The sequence below is a fragment of the Mus caroli genome, unplaced genomic scaffold, assembly GCF_978045245.1.
Source record: "Mus caroli unplaced genomic scaffold, Mus_caroli_1 scaffold_8, whole genome shotgun sequence".
Classification (NCBI taxonomy): Eukaryota; Metazoa; Chordata; class Mammalia; order Rodentia; family Muridae; genus Mus; species Mus caroli.
Window position 1 is genome coordinate 31,308,875 of NW_028227263.1, and position 18,762 is coordinate 31,327,636.

At 43.0% G+C, this 18,762-nt stretch overlaps 1 protein-coding gene across 1 annotated transcript; it reads left to right on the forward strand.

The window, feature by feature from the left end:
• The first annotated feature begins 11,432 nt into the window (after positions 1 to 11,432).
• LOC110299328 (calcitonin gene-related peptide 1) lies at positions 11,433 to 16,101 on the forward strand. The gene is made up of 5 exons (XM_021169004.2): positions 11,433 to 11,501; positions 12,481 to 12,575; positions 13,096 to 13,236; positions 15,055 to 15,238; positions 15,746 to 16,101. Exons 2-4 carry the CDS (start codon positions 12,490 to 12,492, stop codon positions 15,212 to 15,214), a joined length of 387 nt encoding a protein of 128 aa, XP_021024663.1. The 5' UTR covers positions 11,433 to 11,501; positions 12,481 to 12,489; the 3' UTR covers positions 15,215 to 15,238; positions 15,746 to 16,101.
• Positions 16,102 to 18,762: the final 2,661 nt, after the last annotated feature.

Consider the following 18,762-nt stretch of genomic DNA (forward strand, 5'->3'; position numbering starts at 1 on the left):
CTGGAGACCAGTTAGCTACCTAGCTGAGACCAAAGGCGGGAAGAGACATGTCTTTTCCTGTTCTTCCTTTACTTCCTCCTGGAAAGCAGTCGAATTGAAGCTCTTCAGCAGCACCGAGCGCCCAGTGTTCCATGAACAGCGTTAGTGGGACTTTTTGGATGTGTATAACTCACATGGTGAGTGGGGGTGTAGCACATATAAATCAGCATGTTTAGCTGGGAGAAAAAAATGAAGGAACAATTGGAAAGGGAATTCCTCATCAGGAACAGAACTCTAAAACTGGAAGAAAAAAAAAAGGGCGTGGTTCACATTTGACTAAAAGATGCTTTCTTGATGACTGCTACTTCCAGAAGCACTTACCAGCCACTGTGCTGACAATCCCCTTGCCTTTAATAAAATGAAAATATGGGTGCAAAAGTCCTCACACTATTTAGTTACATGTGACACTTTCTAAAGTCCAATATGGTAGAACATTTTTCTTAAGATAGTCTATAATTGTTCAAATGACTATGAATGAGCTAGCTTTACTCCACACCTAGCAGGACTGCAGAGAAGAAAACACAAAAGCCAGAGGATTGACAGGCTTGACTCATAGCAGAAGTAGGGATAAACTCTTTGTCCTTACACTGCTTGGCAGTAAGCAAGAACGGATTTTAGCAGTCGTGAGGCTGGCTTAAAATGGAACTTCTGAGACAGAGACAAAAGGTTCAAGTCATTCCTAGCTTTCTCACAAGAGAGAGGAGGGGAAGGGAGACTCTGCAGGCAGCTTTCACCACATCCTTTCCTACCTGGGGTTTCTCTGAATGGTACTTGTTGGTGCTGAGGAAAAAAAAGTCTAGCACTGATTGAACAGATGCTTAAATTTGTGCCTAGGATAATTAGTACCAACTCTAAAAGACCATCATCCAGAGTCTTTGGGATCAAAGGGTAACTTAGCATTACAGAAATAGATATAGTATCTGAATACTGAAGAGCAACTATAACTGTTCCTAGAACTAAAAACACAATTTCTACTTGTGTCCTTGGACCTGTTAGCCAGAGACATACAACTTATAAGACTGGAGCTTGGGTCACCAACCCCACCCATTCTGTGTACTTTCTTATCACCAGTACTGTACTGCTGGAAGAAATTCCAAAGACATCCATTCATTCATCAGGTGTCACTGGGATGGTGACAGCCCTTAAATAAGATATAATTGAGAACTGAAGGCCAAGTAAACTTCAACTGCAGATCACTGGCATGTCTTACTAGAATCCATTATGACATTACAGCTGCTGTCACATTTGTACTGTGTCTCTAAGCTCTTCAGTCACACACAGCTCCACCCCGTTTGCTTGTTCTGTTTGTTGTCCTGAACATAAGTAGTCAAATCTAGTACTATCAAAGATCATGCTGTTCCTGATCACTACGAGAGATACACACTCAGTTGGCATTTGCTCTGTGTGTCATTCTGGTAGGCTTTGTTTCTGTCCTCTTGAGTAGATTGGCTAAACAGGTGCAATTTTTATAGTTCTTGACTAGCATTTACAAGGTACTGTGCAATGCCTATAAGATCTTTGTTCCCACACCATTCTACCTAGTGTGAGTGTGTGTGTGTGTGTGTGTGTGTGTGTGTGTGTGCATGTGTGTGTGTTGTTGATTTCATTGCATAACATAAAAATGAGAGTGGATGAACTGTTGCTAATTATAATGACAATATCAAGAAATGAGAGTTGGCAACCAGGTAGGAAGAAATAAATTGGATTATTAACAGAATGGCATAGATACAAACCTCAAAAAGAAGACTGAGTGGTAGCACAGTGTGTGGTCCTATTGGTCCTCCATATCTTACCTCCCCTAAGAGTGTGTTATATTAATTATGATCAAAACACTAAACGAAGTTCTTTTGATGGTGACAATGAATCATAAGAATCAATGGAGACTATATCTGGTTTATTTTTTTTTTTATAAGAATGTAGGGAAGGTTCAGAAATACAGCTCAACAAAAAATAAAAGTGCTGTTTGCACAATTCTGATGACCTGAGTTTGATCCCTGAAGCCCACATAAAACAACTGGCTATGGTATCATGCATCTGTAACCCCAGCCCCTCAAAGATAGGCAAGAGGTAGGAAAATCAGTGGAAGCATGTTAGCCTGGAGTGCAGTCTCAGAAACAGAATCAAAGGAAACTGCTTCAAAAAGGTGGAAAACAAGAACAGGCTCCTGACTGTTGTCCTTTGACCTCTATATGTGCACGTGGCATGCACAGGAAGGTATATACACACACACACACACACACATACACACACACACACACTGAACACATTTCTAAAAGAAGGTAGAAAAGAGTTCAATTAATACTTTCTGCACACTGTTAGGTGATAGAGCTTGGCACCTGGAAGGGGAGCATTTTCATTATAATGATGATCACAAACACCACTCTCAGTGCTCTACCAGGCACTGTGCCAGCTCTTTAATATATATGATCATTAATCCTTCTGGGCAGTGAGGCTGCAGGATGGCCAGGCATGTATCTCAGAGGGTTGGGAGAGGCGAACCCATTCTGTTGTGGCCCTGGCAATTAATTTTATTTTGAGAATTTAAGACTTTATAGATTGTCTTCTTCAGAAGACCAAGAGTGTGCAATGATTTTACTTAATCCACTGCATTAAACTGGTATCATTTGGCACTGGAAAGAATAAGCTTTTGTTACACTAACAATAGCAAGCCTTCTGAAGTAGCTGTCCCATGACAAGCAATGTGTCCATGGGTTTAACATGAAACATCTCTGGTCCTGATAGGTAGTTGCTTGTAAAACGTCCTCTCACATGCTAAGAAAATACTATTTAGGGAAATTATTGTCTGCTTAATGGCAGTGAGTGAATGGTAGATCCAAGACTCAAACTCAATTGCCTACGGTCACAAAGCCATACTTCTTGCACCCCGTTCTCAGTTTATACAGGAAATCCCCAATGTACCCCATTGGTCCCTGGCAAAGCTCATCAGAACACCATCTCTCTGATGAGCTTCCTGGTAGAGTGAGAAGGTTCCTATTTCTATTTCTTGTGCTCTATGGAACAGTAACTCCAGCCAAAAAGAACCATTCTCAACCCAGGGAGTCTGAGGCAAGGGAGGATTTTAATTATATTAGAGGAGCCCTTCCTGAGTAATTCCTTGACGTCAAGCACTGAGTCCATCCACCTCTCTGAGTGACCAGTCTGGCCCTTGTCCACTCTATTCAGCTCTTTCCTGGCAGCTGAAGTCATCCTTAAAATAGCTTCTGGGCCTTGGAAGAAAGTTTGGAAGGAAGAGCAAAGGTGCCTTTGAGGTTGGGAAAGGTAGCCCCTCAGCAGCAGATAGTTCCACTCTACAAGAAAGCCAGTTAAACATTTCGTTTTCCAAGAATGAGAGGCCATAGCAACCTCATGGACACAATATCCAGTTCTTCCTCTCTGCCATTAATTCTCCCCCCCTGGATCTATCCTCAAGCTCACCTGACTTGGTGTTCTTGCTTCTAAACTCTAATGACAGTTAAGTGGGCCAACCTTGTACAGCTATCAACCACAGCTAATCTAGTTTCAAGATGGTAAAGACCACATCGCGCCCAGAGGACAGCATTCCAGAGCAAAAGGACACATAGGAAGTTGGAAGTTAATGAAAGAACAAACCCTCTACAGCTCATCATTTCTAGACATTGTCTACCCAGAGACTGCATGAAGACAACCATACAGCGTGCATTCAGTAGGGTCACCTTCTCAGAAGAGGCAAAGAGGACAGCATCTGATATAAGCTGTTTATTCATACCTTGCCTCACTCCCCAGTGGATGCAACGGTTCTCCAGAGACTGATATTTCCTCCTCTACTTGGTCATTTACTAGCTCTAGTTCCACCTTTTCTAGGAGTCCTCTTCAAGTGCTCTATCCCAAAGCATCTGTTCTTTAAGCCTCTACCAGACACAGTCCTTGTCAATCAACCCACTGTGTACTTACCATGGCAGGTACAACACTGGCCTCTCTATCACATCATGATTCCTGAGCAAAACAGGGGAAAGGGGGCACTTCGAATCATATTTAAATGGAAGACTATAATGGAAAGGTCATACGGGGTTATTCAGGAGTTAGGCCTAGATTTAATCACAAGACTTCTGACTAAAAGAAAAGAGAAGCAGAAGATGAGGAAGCCATGGCACTATGACATGAAAAGCACCCAGCTCGGGTTTGCATGATGAAGGAAGCAGGTTATAAGCTAGATTGTGGATGACCACTAGAGGTTGGGAATAGTTTCTTCCTAAACCTCTATAGAGAGCACAGTCCCTCAAACATTTAACTCTAGTGAGACCTCTGGTAGGTGGACTTCTAAAGAACTATAAAAATAGCACATTTATAATGCTTTAAGCTATAATAGCTATGGTAATTTTTTATAACAGCAATAGAAATGTAGTATACATATTCACTAAGTATATTATTCTCTAATTTTTTGTTATTTAATGTGTGTGGGCTTGTCTCCCTAAGATACTACACATTTTTAATATGCTCTAGTTTATTTCCTCTTTTTCCTCAGACCTGGACTCAATTAGCTGCCAGGAGAATGACTTCAATTGTTCCTAACTCAAAGTCCTTTCTGTTAAAGGATAGGATCTATCAAAGTAAGCTAGGCAATCTGAATGTATTTTGATTTATTTGTTCATAGTATAACAGCAGGACACTAATGGGCTGGCCTAAGATGGACCCTTGTTGTTGATTTTATAAAACAAGAGTTCTGCCCTCCATCCTTAAGACCAAGGTCTGTTTGTTTGCTTCAACTGCACCTGGCTTTTCTTCCCATAGTGAATCAACACAAAAGAGCCTCACTGGAGGGATGTGGTAGGATTCGCTGTCATTACATTCTAGTTATCTGCTTGTAGTTTTCTCTTTGTTCCTTTGGTAACAAAACATACTCTCAACTCATCTGACCCCTCATATATTTGATTAAAAGTATTTATTTATTTCATTGTTTCTACTAATAAATCATACAGAGCATTTCTAATCATGCATACCACATAATTACATTTTACAGTCCTTCCAAAATGCATTTCAGGTATTATATCTATTCTCTAATTTATTTCCTTATGCACATCAATTGATTTATCTCCTAACCAAATTATTCATTATGTATTTGTTGAAAGACTGACTGAAAGTTAAACTCTGCATTCCTCCCTACTGAGGAGTCATCTAAGGAATCCTTTTAAGAGCCCATTCTCAGGATCCACAAGTGTGCATTGGGTTCTTGGTGAACACAGCAGGAAGCCATTCTGTAAAGCATGACATCCGACAGCTTACAGAAGGACAGGGCACCAGACAGGACGGAGAGTCAGCCATAGTTTTTCATGAGTCAGATAATCGTGCTGCCAGTCCAGCTGGCATGCTTTCTGTACCCCTATCATGAAACACTATTATGTCTTTTAGTGCCAAGAAAACAAGGACCAAGATACTTTTCTTTTCCTCTCATCTCTTCTAAAAATCACTTATATCTGCCCCGGTACAAGGGAACACCAGGGCCAAGAAGTGGGAGCGGGTGGGTAGGGGAGCAGGGGGAGGGAGGGTATAGGAGACTTTCGGGATAGCATTTGAAATGTAAATGAAGAAAATATCTAATAAAAAATTGGGGAAAAAAGTATTCGAACATATAAAAAAAAATCACTTATCCTTCACATGAGCAGAGACAGCATCTTTCCTAATTCCGTTATCCCCTGGAGGCCATTTCCTTCTTTTGTGTTGCCTCCTTCAGCTGTCCTTCACATGACAATTTCTTATTCTTACTTTGATTTTTTATGGATATGAGTGTTTTATCTACACGTGTGTCTGTCGTACCCATGGAAGCCAGAGAGGGTTTGGATCCCCATGGGACTGAAGTTACACACTAGTTGTGAGCCTCCATTATAAGTGCTTGGGATTAATCTCAGGTTCTCCGGAAGAGCAGCCAGTGCTCTTAACTACTAAGCCATGTCTCCAGCTCCCTTCACAAGACAATTTCATTGAGAAGGGGCAAGCAGAAGAAACCCAAGAAAGTACTAGGAAGATTGCATGAAGTTCTCAGCTCATTTATACAATATCAGAATCAGATGGGAATTTGAGACTTTCAATCCAACACGGTCATAAATCAAATGTGGAACCCAGACTAGCTCCATCATCTCCTTTTAAGTGGGAATAGGAATTAAGAACCCTGTCTCCCAACTTCTAGCACTTTCTACTAACTGCCCCCAACAAACACATGACCTCCACTGGCCAAACCAGACACTCTACGAAAGCATCCAGAATTCACAAGGTGAAGTAACATGCCATGCTAAACATGGAAAGTTAAGTGAGCTTTGAAGTCTTTAAATTTATTCTATGATTATTGTTATGGATCTAACTTGGGTTTTATTCTTCAGCAACTTATTTATCGTAAGTGGTAGCATCAATATTTACTTTCTTGCTGTAAAACTGTCAATCTCCTAAATGTTGGTCCAGGAACTATAAATGATTTATGCCTGGTCATTGAGCCTCTCACCACAAATCACATTAGCCCTGAGGAAGGGAGACATAACTGCATCTCCTTCCGAGTCTGTCCCTAGATCCAATGGCCCAGACCTCCTGACTGATGTGGCAAACTAATAAGCTATGCTCTAGCATTTGAAGTGCTCAGAAGAAGCCTAGGGAATGTAATTAATTCAATCCGAACACTCTGGCTATTCCTTTGCCTACAGACAATAGCAGTCATCTTTTAAAAGCTGCTGAGTATACTTGGTGGCACACAGATGGAATTGAATGTGGTTTTAATATTTTTATTTTATCTGTTATTAGTGAGTGTAGGTGTGCACATGTTCTACTGCACACATAGAAGCTAAGAAAATTTTCAAAAATAATTCTTCCCTTTGCCACAGTTCTAGGAACTAAAATTAAGTCATTAGGATAGCACAGTGATCACTCTTGCCCATGGCCCATCCCACTGGCTTGAGTTTGAATATTTGTAACAGTTTGTCTTCTTTTCTACTTCAATGTATTTTATATTACATTCATGCTTACCACACATGCAACATGCTTTAGCTAACCTATATTTAGTTTGTTAACAAAACAATGGCATCCTCTCTAATATTTACACAAATCCATCTGCTCTGAAGACCTCCACACAAGAACATGGTTCACTTCTCTTTTTTCCTCCAAAAGTTTTTTATGTTTCCATAAGTGTTTTATTTTAAAAGATATACAAAATGAGGCTTTTATATACGTCCACATTATAAAATGATTACCAACTGGGCTAATTAACAAGCCTACCCCTCACAACTATTTCTGCACATGTGTGTGTACCCATGTGTGTATACGTCTGTGTGTGTGTTTATGTTGAGAACATCCAAGGTCTAATCTCTTAGCAAATGTCAAGAATATTTATTGTTATTATCTGTGGTCACTATTCTGCATGGCTGGGTCTTCAGAACTTACCCACTTCACACCTCAAAGTTCTTTGAACCCTTTACTTTCACCCCTCCTCCCAGTATCCAATTCTCTGCTCTGTTACTTGAGTTCAACGTTTTTATAGAGTACACCGTAAGTGAGGTGATGTAAACTCATCTTTTAGCGTTTGCTTTATTTCTCTTATTCTTTCTTCCTCTGGACAATGCAGTATTGCTATATCTGGGAGAGACTAGAAAACCAAGTGGTCTATATAATGTATGTGCTATCTGTATGTGTGGTATATATAAAATGCATGTGTATGCTACATAATGTATATGGTAGAACTATACTTTTCATATCCATTCATCCATTTGTAGACACTGGCTGCTTCATGGCTATTTCTGTTGCTTTGCCAGGCATTCCATCTTGCTTCTGCTTCTGCCTTAGGAAACATTGAAAATCAGTTCTGCTTTTAGTGAGTTCAGTGACCAAAGCTTTGGTTTCTGCTTTTAAACCAGTACGACCAAACTTCTGCAGAAATCCCCCCAGTTTGTTTGATGTGATTCTGCTGTGATGGCTGCTACACTGGGATGGCTGTAATTTTGTTGCTGAGTCTGTACCGCATTCAGACTGCAGAGGAGCAAAAACTTTAATGTGGGCTCTGAGCTCTCAGTCTTTGTATTCTCTCTACTTAGCATCTGGTTTACTCATTGCAGAATGGCTCAGTTAAGCTTTTACTATAGTGCATGTAAACCTTTTGATCATATGCAAATTGTTATAAGATTTTTCTATAAGATGTGGTTTATAATTTTATTTGAAAATCAGAACATGCAGGAATCTGAATTAAATGAACGAGAATAAATATTACGGTTTGTATTTACTGGAATGTTGTAAAGCAGTGCTTTTCCAAGCCAGAGTGTTTCAAAATTAGGTGATTTCTACATTTTAAAGTTTTGAAACGACTGACTATAAAAGAGCTACCTGGTCAAGCTGTTATTTTGAGATCAGCCCTTTCCCTTGCAGCTTTCCAGAAAGCAATGGGAAAAAAATCTCAAAGATCTGCCCAGGCAGAGGTCTAACCACCCCGACTCTCTGTAAACGCAGGTTGCTGGAAGCAGGACAGTTTTTAATTTCGAACCAGGAAGACTCTTACTTCCTTGTCTTGGTTCTGGAAACATTATCAAGGAAATGGGAAAACTGAGGCAGAAGACTTTATGCTCCTAAATTTGGAAGGGTGGCAGGAGGTGGTTTAACTGAGCCCTGCAGTTTGAGAGCTATTTGGAGGCACTGAGCACTGAATTTGAAAGTTGATTTGCATTTGTTTGACACTGGCTGATAGCCTACTGGGGTGCAGGGTAAGGTCCTAGTTGTCAAAGAAAGGAACTATACCCTCCCCAACCCGTGAGCCGTGCTTTCTAGGCACTTCCTACAAAATCAAAGAGAAACCTGCATTTCTCTTCCTAGAGACCCACTCTTCCAAGCCTTTCAATTATTCAACTGCTGCAGATGACAGCAGCGCCCTCTGGATGTGATGGCTTACAGCTACAGGTTTCATGGTGTGGAATCAGGGTTGGCTCAGAGGTCTGAAAGGAACACTCCACAGCCTAGGAGCAGAGCTCAAACCCACCCAGTGACACTGCCAGAAAACCAGTGCTCAACACTGCACGCACGGGTTAAAGCCAGGAGTTTTTCCCTTAGGAAATGCTTATAGGAATCCATTTGTTTAAAAAATGATTTCTGGATCCCATATATTAGACATCTTTGGAGTTGAAAGAAGAAACGAATTCCCCAGGTGCACTTGGCACCTGAGCACACACAAAGAGCAGATTTTGTGCATCAGTCCCAAGTGGCAATGACCCAGTGGCTCGCCACTGTCATCTCAGCCCTCGCCAACTTGTCTCCAACTTGTCTCATAATTGCTCACGAAAATTTAGTCCAGGTCTCAGAACTAAACTGCTGGAAGCTCAGGAAGGCCACTTCTGGATGTCTGCCTCCAGGGATCCTCGTGCCTGGGAATCCTAAACCCAGTGGCAATAGAATTCTTCCAGCTCTGGTTTCCAGTCTGTCACTGCCTGGCCAAGCCCATTCTCCCAGCCCTGGATGGGTCTTGTTGCTGCTCTAAGAGCAGACCCTGTGGAGAGGGATTCCTGGCACTCCTTTCCTCACATTTTTATAGCTTAAAACTTCTGAGATGCCCCAGAAGTTAAGCTGGAAAGTCATTGATGGCATCCTAGAAGTTAAGTGTTCCATCACTCTGCTTTGAGGGACACATATCTGGGATGTTGGTAGGACCGACACCTCGAGTTCCATGGCTCATGCCATTCAAGTCTGCTTGGAAGCTAATTTCTGCTCTGTTTAGGGAAATATGAAGCTTGCTTGGATCCCCCCCTCCTCATGGTCCCCAGATTCTCCAATGTGTTCAGCACACTGGCTAGGTCTGGACTGGCTGCTGCATGTAGCACCGCACACTCAGACCTCACCAACTACAGAAACATGAGGCTTCTTTGTCCCCAGACAGCAAATGCCGCAGCTAGGACCTCCACCCTTGCCGGTGCTCCTGGAGCTCACTGCTCAGACAAAATGAGTGTCCAAATCAGGGGAGTGGTTGTGAGAGGGACCAAGTCAAACTAATCTGGTGTGAGATGGAGATCCAAGAGCAAACATCCTGCGGGAATGTGGCATGGACTGCAGGAGGGATGTGAGGCAGGCTTCGGACAATCTGAGAACCACTAAGGATGCTTTTGTAGGCCACAGAGACTGTTGAGTGGCTGTGCTTTCTGGAGAGGATACCTTTTTGGAAAGAGAGGAGAGTCTCTGTGCCAGGAGAAGTGTGACTGGGAGCAAGTGTGAGGTTTAGTATGGGCAGCATCTCCGCAGCACTTTCAAGCCTGCCTGCTCTTTAGCTCTTCAGCTCAGGGATCTAAGGGTGGGGGCGGTGAGAGGGCCTTCCACTCCACCCCCGGATCAAATACAACTGGAACATCTTGGCAAACAGCAGCGGGAAGCAAAAGGACAGCTGTGCAAATCCTTAGGCAGGCAGGCAGCCTAAATAGAAGTGATAGATAGCCAGGCAGGAAGAGGAAAAGATCTACAATGGAGACTTTGGAGGCGTCTGGTTCTTCTTTGTACTTTCCCCACTACCCCTTAGCAACCCCTACCCCAAGCAGGACCCAGCTAAATAGAAACCCTTCTCACACATGTGAGTGTGTTATCCAGCACGTTAGGAATGCCAAGCTGAATACAGATGATTCACACTGGAGAACAAGAGATTTTATAGCCCAGAAAACACCAAGGTTTCTTTCTACTAGCAGGCCCTTCAAAGGGGGACTATGATACCCACTGAAAAGTTTAATATGTTGAGGTTTCATGCAGGTTTTGGGGGTCTTTTGGAGGGGGTGTCAGATTTTTGAGGATTTTTTTTTCGTTTTTAATTTTACCTGTGGTCACATAACCCAAAATGAGGCAGCTGCCACAAGCCTCAGGTCTAACTGAGTCCTGTGTGCAGTACCAACACCTCTGACTCTCTGCCTAAACCTGTGTGCCACGCTGCCAGAACTAGCCTTGCAGATCAAGAATTCATCTCTCAGGTGCACTAAACTCTTCTAGATTAGGCACGAACTTGGGGATGGGGGTACGATTAGAATCAGATATGGAGCAAGGAGTGCTTGAGATACTGGACTCTACTCTCCAAGATTCTGAGATTGGAGTCAGGAATATTCAAAGTCAAGAAGGAAAGAAGAGATGAAATTTATCTTGATGTCAAAAGGCCCTCCAAATTCCCGCTAATTTTAAGGGTGGCTCTCACTGATCCCTACCATCTCCCCCACTTCCACCAATGACCTCAATTTAAATTCAAATGGTGTCATCTTGCTAGATGCTCTGAGTTCTGGAAGCACAGAGGTGACGCAATCTGTCTGGGGCATGGGGCCCTTCCACCTATTGGCTGCCTGGAGCCCCGGGACCCCTCCCAACTCACCACGGCGGGAATAAGAGCAGCTGCAGGCGCTGGGAGGCACAGGAGCCACTGCCAAGATCAAGAGTCACCGCTTCGCAAGCACCGCCTGGCTCCATCAGGATCCCCGCAGTCTCAGCTCCAAGGCACCGCTCACCAGGTGAGCCCTAAAATTCCTGCTCAGATGTGTAGTTCTACTTTTCTCTTCCTCTCCCTCTCTTCTCTCCCGCTCCCGCTGTTAGTCCTTGGTTCGTCTTTCCTGACAATCCCAGTCTCCGTTAGTCGTTAATCCTAGCGGTGGTTCGTGTTAGATCCCGATCCAGATAAGTCCCTACAGAACTGGTCCGCAGAGCCTTCCTTCAGTTTCGCTGGAGCGCAGGCTCCAGTCTCACCTTTCTCTCTGTGTACACCTGATCCGCCAATCTTGGGACGCTGAGCTCCTAGGCATCACGCGCGCAGTCGGGCGTAGCTCTTCATAGATGGTGCTTTCAGTATTCTCGTTTCCTGAGAAACCGGTCCAGAGTCCGAGCTAAGGGCCAATATGTAGCGAACAAGAGTCAGTTGCCTCAACTGCAAGCTCCGAGTTGGGACCCTGGGATTAACAGAGAAGTGTTTCCACCTGAACTTTAGATTGGTTCTTGTAGGCAACTGAGTTGCCAGAGGGTGGAGCAGCTGAGCAGTGCAGCCGTCAGTTTCTCAGATTTCAAGGCAGAAAGATTCCCTCTCCATAGACTTTCTTTCTCACATTCTTAGGTGTCTGTAAAAACCTCACAAAGAGAAGACAGCTCTACACTTCCCTGTGGAGACAGATGTAGAGACAGGAGACACCTGGGATTCATAGAATCCTTGAGACTGATCTCTCCACTACCACCCTCCTTTACCACCCCCCGCACCTCCCTCCCCCTCCATCTTTAGGGATAAGATACTTTCCAAACCGTATAGGCTACATGCACACTGGACCTTACAGCCTTCTCTGTCAATGAGGGAACAAAGATGATGAGAAATGTAGTTATCAGTATGAAGCCAAAATGTCGGGGGAGTCACAGGCATAAGCACACAGAAAGCCAAGTCCATGGGCTTTTAGAACCTTGAACTGATATAAATAAACAAATGAATAAATAGACATTCTTCTCTTGCAGGAAGGCATCATGGGCTTCCTGAAGTTCTCCCCTTTCCTGGTTGTCAGCATCTTGCTCCTGTACCAGGCATGCAGCCTCCAGGCAGTGCCTTTGAGGTAAGTGTAAAGACAGGAGTCCTACTGTCCTGGGACTAGCCAACTTCCTAAGTGCTAACTACAGAGTACTGAATGTTTAAAAACCAACTCTCTGGTGGAAAAATATATACATGTACATAGACACACATGTAAGTTCACTATAAGCTTAAATGTCAAGTAGCCCTTTAACTAACAAAATGCTTTCACCACTTTCCTCCCATATTTAGTATCAAGAGTTAAACCTTTTTGTTCAATTCATTCCTTATGAGACATGAATTTTACTCTAATCTGCTAACTTGCCAATAGATATTACTGACTAATTTATAATCTGTTCATCTATTTCTCATCTACTTTACAAACTGTATTTATTAAAATGAACCCCCAATTTAGATTCAACACTAATTGTTTTGTCATTCAATTTGCCTGCACTTATCATTTAACTTGCAAAATTCCTAAACTGATGCGGACGCTGACTCAAGCCTCTAGGGTAAGCGGCAGGTAGGGAATCAGAGATGGTGCTTGACTTGCTTGCTCTCCACAGGTCAATCTTGGAAAGCAGCCCAGGCATGGCCACTCTCAGTGAAGAAGAAGTTCGCCTGCTGGCTGCACTGGTGCAGGACTATATGCAGATGAAAGCCAGGGAACTGGAGCAGGAGGAGGAGCAGGAGGCTGAGGGCTCTAGGTAAGGCCCCTTACCCTGCCTAGCCCATCCACAGGAAGGCAGAATCCAGAAGGTAGGAGAGAACGCACTGTCTGCCTGGCTGCTGTTTAGCAGGACATGGGGCTCAGCTATTCTCAGGCTGAAAGAAGACAGAAGTCATCTGGTGAGACTGTAGTTAAATCACACTTAAAAAATTTATTTCTGAAAGCACTTAAGAGAAGGCTTGGAATAACTGTAGAAATCAGTCTGCTAACATTGGGGAGAGTTCCTGCAATAGTATGAGCTAAGAATGGTAAAGCCTAAAGTCTGCAGAGATGTCATTGTGGTCACAGGGCCAAGGAGAGCACCCTTCCCTATCCTTGCCTGCCTGTGTGCCCCCAGCTTAGAAACAGACCAACCCTGGTCTGGCTCCTGCATTACCCAAGGAAAAGCATGTGTTACCCTACAACCATCCCGAGAAACACCCCACCAAGCATGAAAGATTAAAGAGCACATGGAATGTCAGAAAACTCACCCTTCTCCTCTGCCCTTCCCCACATTCTCCTGGCCTACCACACCCCAAGCCTTCCCGATAGTGTATGTGTGAACCAACCTCCTACCAGCCCCGTCCCAGCTTCTAATCCTGTGACTGGTTTAACCTGCGGACTGCCCACAGGGTCAGCCCTGGTGCATGGCACTGCCTTGCATGTCTTTTCCCTGCAGCTTGGACAGCCCCAGATCTAAGCGGTGTGGGAATCTGAGTACCTGCATGCTGGGCACGTACACACAAGACCTCAACAAGTTTCACACCTTCCCCCAAACTTCAATTGGGGTTGAAGCACCTGGCAAGAAAAGGGATATGGCCAAGGACTTGGAGGCAAACCACCAATCCCATTTTGGCAACTAAGCTCCCCCTCTCCTTTCTAGTTTCCTTCTCGCTTTCTTCCTATAACTTGATGCGTGTAGTTCCTCTCTGGTTGCTCTCCGGGCTATTACTGGTTGCTTTCCTGAGGCAAAGGATGGTATCTGAAATCCCCAGTGGGTGAGGAGAAAGTCCCACAGGCTAAAAGAGAATCACCCAGGAAGATGGCAGAGAGCAAGGGCTGTCATCTGGCTTCCTAGTAGAGCTTCTAGTCTTGCTTCCGGAAGTGTTGGTTGTTTGAGAAATAAAACTATTTTTCTAAAAAGATTTGAACCATGGTGGTCATTGATCTAGCCCACATCTCAGACTTCATGGAGTTCAGGACCTGTGGTTAGAAGTAGTTTTTAGCCCTAAGGTTAAGCAGTCGTAGTTTGGTGAGTGATGGCCATGACTCAGCTCAAGCAGTAAGAAGAGCGGCGACAAGGAACAGGTAAACACTGCTGGGACTGGATGCTCCAAACTCCGTCTTCCTTCAGGTAAGACTGGGGTGCTTTCACTTTACTAAGGAGGGCCACTTGTGTCTGACTGGGACAAGAGTCCTTGTGAATGGGCTCGGAGGTGGCATCAAAGTTTACTCTAGACTTATAAAGCCTTGCTTATTTGTATTTATATGGGCATGGTTGGCAGTTAGAGCCCTGTGTTCCATGGCCAGTAAACCCAAACCCCATTTGGGTTTTTGAATACCTCTGGGAATGTCTAAGGGAAGTGATCACAGCATTTCCCCTAATGGCCTTGTGATTGTCTGTTCTGATAACCATGTTTGGGAGAAACACTTAAAGCTAATTGGTGCTTCTGAGAGCAGCAATATTCCCATCATAGTCCCATGAGGCAAACACCTCCCCAGCCTCAATGACAGTCAGTCTCTCTCTCTCTCTCTCTCTCTCTCTCTCTCTCTCTCTCTCCCCATCCCCCTCCCACTGCCCCATCCTGAATATCAGTGTCACTGCTCAGAAGAGATCCTGCAACACTGCCACCTGTGTGACCCATCGGCTGGCAGGTCTGCTGAGCAGATCAGGAGGTGTGGTGAAGGACAACTTTGTGCCCACCAATGTGGGCTCTGAAGCCTTCGGCCGCCGCCGCAGGGACCTTCAGGCCTGAACAGATAATAGCCCCAGAATGAAGGTGACTTCCTTGTACACCTGGTAGGAAAATGGATGCCCACATATCTAAGGGATAGAAGCCTCTGAAGGTCACTGGGCCTATGAATCAGATCCCATCTTACAGTTTTTTTTAACCTTCCCCCTAACCTTTCCTTCTCCCTGCTTGCCTACCCTGCCTTTCTGCTCTCTTCTGTGATGCTGTGCTCTAGGGCCAAGAGATACAGAACCAGTATATTCATCACTGTAATTGTGGCCATTCTACCATATGTCTTTGAAAGCCAATGACATTATCCTAGTAGTATACACTACAATGTAAGAGAAGCCATACGTTTAAGGACTGAATTGGTTCACTACTGGGTATATAACCATTGGATGGTCACTTAACTCTCACTGAGTCTCAATTTTTCCACTTTATAAACTAGGGACATCAACAGAACCTATCTCCTAATATTAACAGAAAACTAAACGGAATAATGTCAAGAGCTTGACAATTAATACCTAAACTTTGTTCTTTTTTTTTTCCTCCTAGGTTGTTACACAATAAAGATAAACTCTAATTCTGTTCATGTATAGTTAAAGTTATGTATAAGAAAGGCTGATGAAAGACACATATATTTGCATCCTTCTTGGTATTGAAAAACCCTTCTCCCTTTGACAGGAGCTAAAGCTAAGTGCAGAATAAGTTGCCTATTGTGCATCGTGTTGTATGTGACTCTGTATCCAATAAACATGACAGCATGGTTCTGGCTTATCTGGTAGCAAATCTGGTCCCCATAAACCATCCTGTTGATGTTGATGACTCTGCTAAACCTCAAGGGGATATGAAACACTGCCTCTTGCTCTTCAGGGGACACATGGTAATGTTGTGACTCAATGGAACCATATGCTTAAAGAACTCTTAATATTGTCACTTGTGAATGTAATCAAAATTAAAAACAAATGTATTTTCGATATCCTCAAGTGGAGTCTTTGCTGTTACTTATACTGTGTTTCACAAGAGAGCTTTTGGGGGTTTGTGAGCTCTTTGCTGAGGCAAAGGCATTGCTGTCTTAGAAGCTGAGTCTCTGGTTAACCTCATCCATTTATTAAAATGCTGTATATGTCTAAGAAGACAATGCACATTTATTTCCAGAGAGTGACCCAGTTGCCAACCATAGAGGGTACCTATGATTCTTCATTTCTCAGGTTTGCCTTTACTCACCCTTGCCTTTTCTTCCCATAAAAGTCCCTTTTTTGTACCTCTTGGCCTACAAAGACCTTTATAAATGATAACTTGTTTAAATGGAAATCAAAGGCTAACCAATCTAGAATGGTCATCTGTGTCATCCAGACTCATTTTTTTATGTGAGACACATAAAAGAGTCTTACTCAAGGTCCTGAGAGAGACATTTGCACATTTAACAAGCATTTGCTTACTGACTGCTATATATGTGGCCACTATTCTAGGCACTGGAAATTTTGAACAATAAACAAACCAGACAAAAATTCCTGCTGCACAGTGCTTACATTCTACTTACCAGAAACTGTAGTGATACATACTGCAGAATCAGACTTGCTACCTATAGGAAGCTGGAATGTCATCATTTCTGATGCTTTGTTTCATGTAGGAGCATGCCAGTAACAATATCCTATGGTATGGTAAGAGATAAACCGGTAAGGAGAACATCAATAAAACAGATGTGCTAAGAGGCGTAGGGTGCAGTTTCAGAAAGATGACCCAAGTAACATTTGAATGAAGTTATTAAGGGGGCCACTGGGTAAGTGTTCTGTTGGGGCCCACCATAGGCAAGGTACTAACCCAAAATGAGTGGGTAGACAGTCTCACTGATAAACAAGCCAGGTAATCAGAGTTAGTCACATAGATAACTCAGCCTCTTCTATCACTGACTAGTCTCTTAGGCACATATAGAATGATGTTCCTTCCTTCCTCCAGTCTATTCAACATAGTACCCTAGCTAATATTGTAAGCAATGTAAACAACAGTCTCTACTATGTTTAAAATGCTCCAATGACTCGTCTCTCCAGAAAAACACTTGAGACATTGCAGTAACTTAAAAGTTCAAACTTCTCTTTCCACACCCAGTCCCATCATCTGCCTAGCTGCATCTCTTACCCTCCCACACACTGGCTTGAGTATTTCTCAACTCCTATATCGCAGCATTCGCCACTGTAAGTACACACTGGCTGGTGTCACTCTGTGCAGAACACTTACCCAGTGGCCCCCTTCTTAACTTCATTCAAATGATACTTGGGTCATCTTTCTGAAAGCCTCTTAGCACATCTGTTTTATTGGTGATCTCCTTACCAATTTTTCTTTTACCATGCCATAGTTTTTCTGACTTTGTTTATTGTTTGTGCCCTTCACCATAAACAAGGTCCATATCACTAGCGATATGTCCATTTTATTAATTGCTCTTATGCAAGATACAGACTAGTGTGTCCGGAGCAAGACAGCACTCAACTAATAGCTATTGAACTGGTGAGTGAGTGATGTAGTTAAATCTTGCCATTTATGCTTGTGGTCATGTCTCGGCTTTCTTCTGTCTGGTTTTCCTCAATCTTAATTGCCCGAGATATCCTCAGTTATCTCTTGGATAATGAATTCTTCAATTGACTAGAATCTTCAGTGGCCATAAGTTTGTTGACAATTCTGTTTTCCTGCCTAAAGCCATTGTATACTACTTAAGTTTGTATAAAATCCAACTCCATCCTTCTTATTCATTTGAGTAATTATGATCAATGGAAAGGCAAGGAACACACTAGGTATGATACCTACGATTAGGTAAATAAGTTAAAAGTAAGGAAAACAAAAATATTTTAGTCTTGCACCTAGGGTTACTTCATACTTACACTGAATTCACACCAGAATCTCATGGATACTTTCAAGATGGCTCAGGAGTCCATACAGTGAATGAATAATTAACTCGAACCCTCAAACAGCATCAGGCTCAGAAACCTAAGAATCAGTAGATATTAGTGGCACAGCAGGTGATATCACACTATAGGAACCATTGCTTTCAGTGTGAATGCAGCATCACTGTTTACTATTCGCATGCTACTTAGACCATCCCAGGAAAGAGGGGTCTTCTAATGCCAATAAACAGGGGTTGCAGTGTCCATGCTGTGGCTAAATGGATAAATGCTCCCAACCCTTCACCATGCTATAGAATTATTATGTACTTTCATCCTGCAATGGCCTCAGAAATAGGTGAAGTTGACTCCTCTGTCCTTCAAAGACTCTAGCCTGATCACAATAACTGTCTTAGCTAAAAGAATATTGTAGTCTAAAGACAAATAGAAGTCCGAAATGTGTTTGTATAGTTGAATTTTGTGCTCTTGAGTTTTCTTTGTTGTCATGAAAAAAAAAAAAAAACACCCAGCCTCATGCTTCGCAAAATTATCCTTTGCGAAAGTATTCAAAATGAGATATGGAGCTAATTCTAACCTTCAGCCTAGATTCAAACCCAGCCAGTACTACTTGAGTTCACCTCCAGCAACTACCCACAAACCCACAAGCAGGAAAAAGAAATGTTCATAATCTACTGA

Bases quoted from the DNA above. Each gene is read 5' to 3' on its own strand.
- LOC110299328 (XM_021169004.2), top strand. From the start codon at position 12,490: ATGGGCTTCCTGAAGTTCTCCCCTTTCCTGGTTGTCAGCATCTTGCTC. The intron at 12,576-13,095 runs GTAAGTGTAAAG...TGCTCTCCACAG, and splicing joins CTCCAGGCAGTGCCTTTGAG to GTCAATCTTGGAAAGCAGCC. The intron at 13,237-15,054 runs GTAAGGCCCCTT...CCTGAATATCAG, and splicing joins CAGGAGGCTGAGGGCTCTAG to TGTCACTGCTCAGAAGAGAT.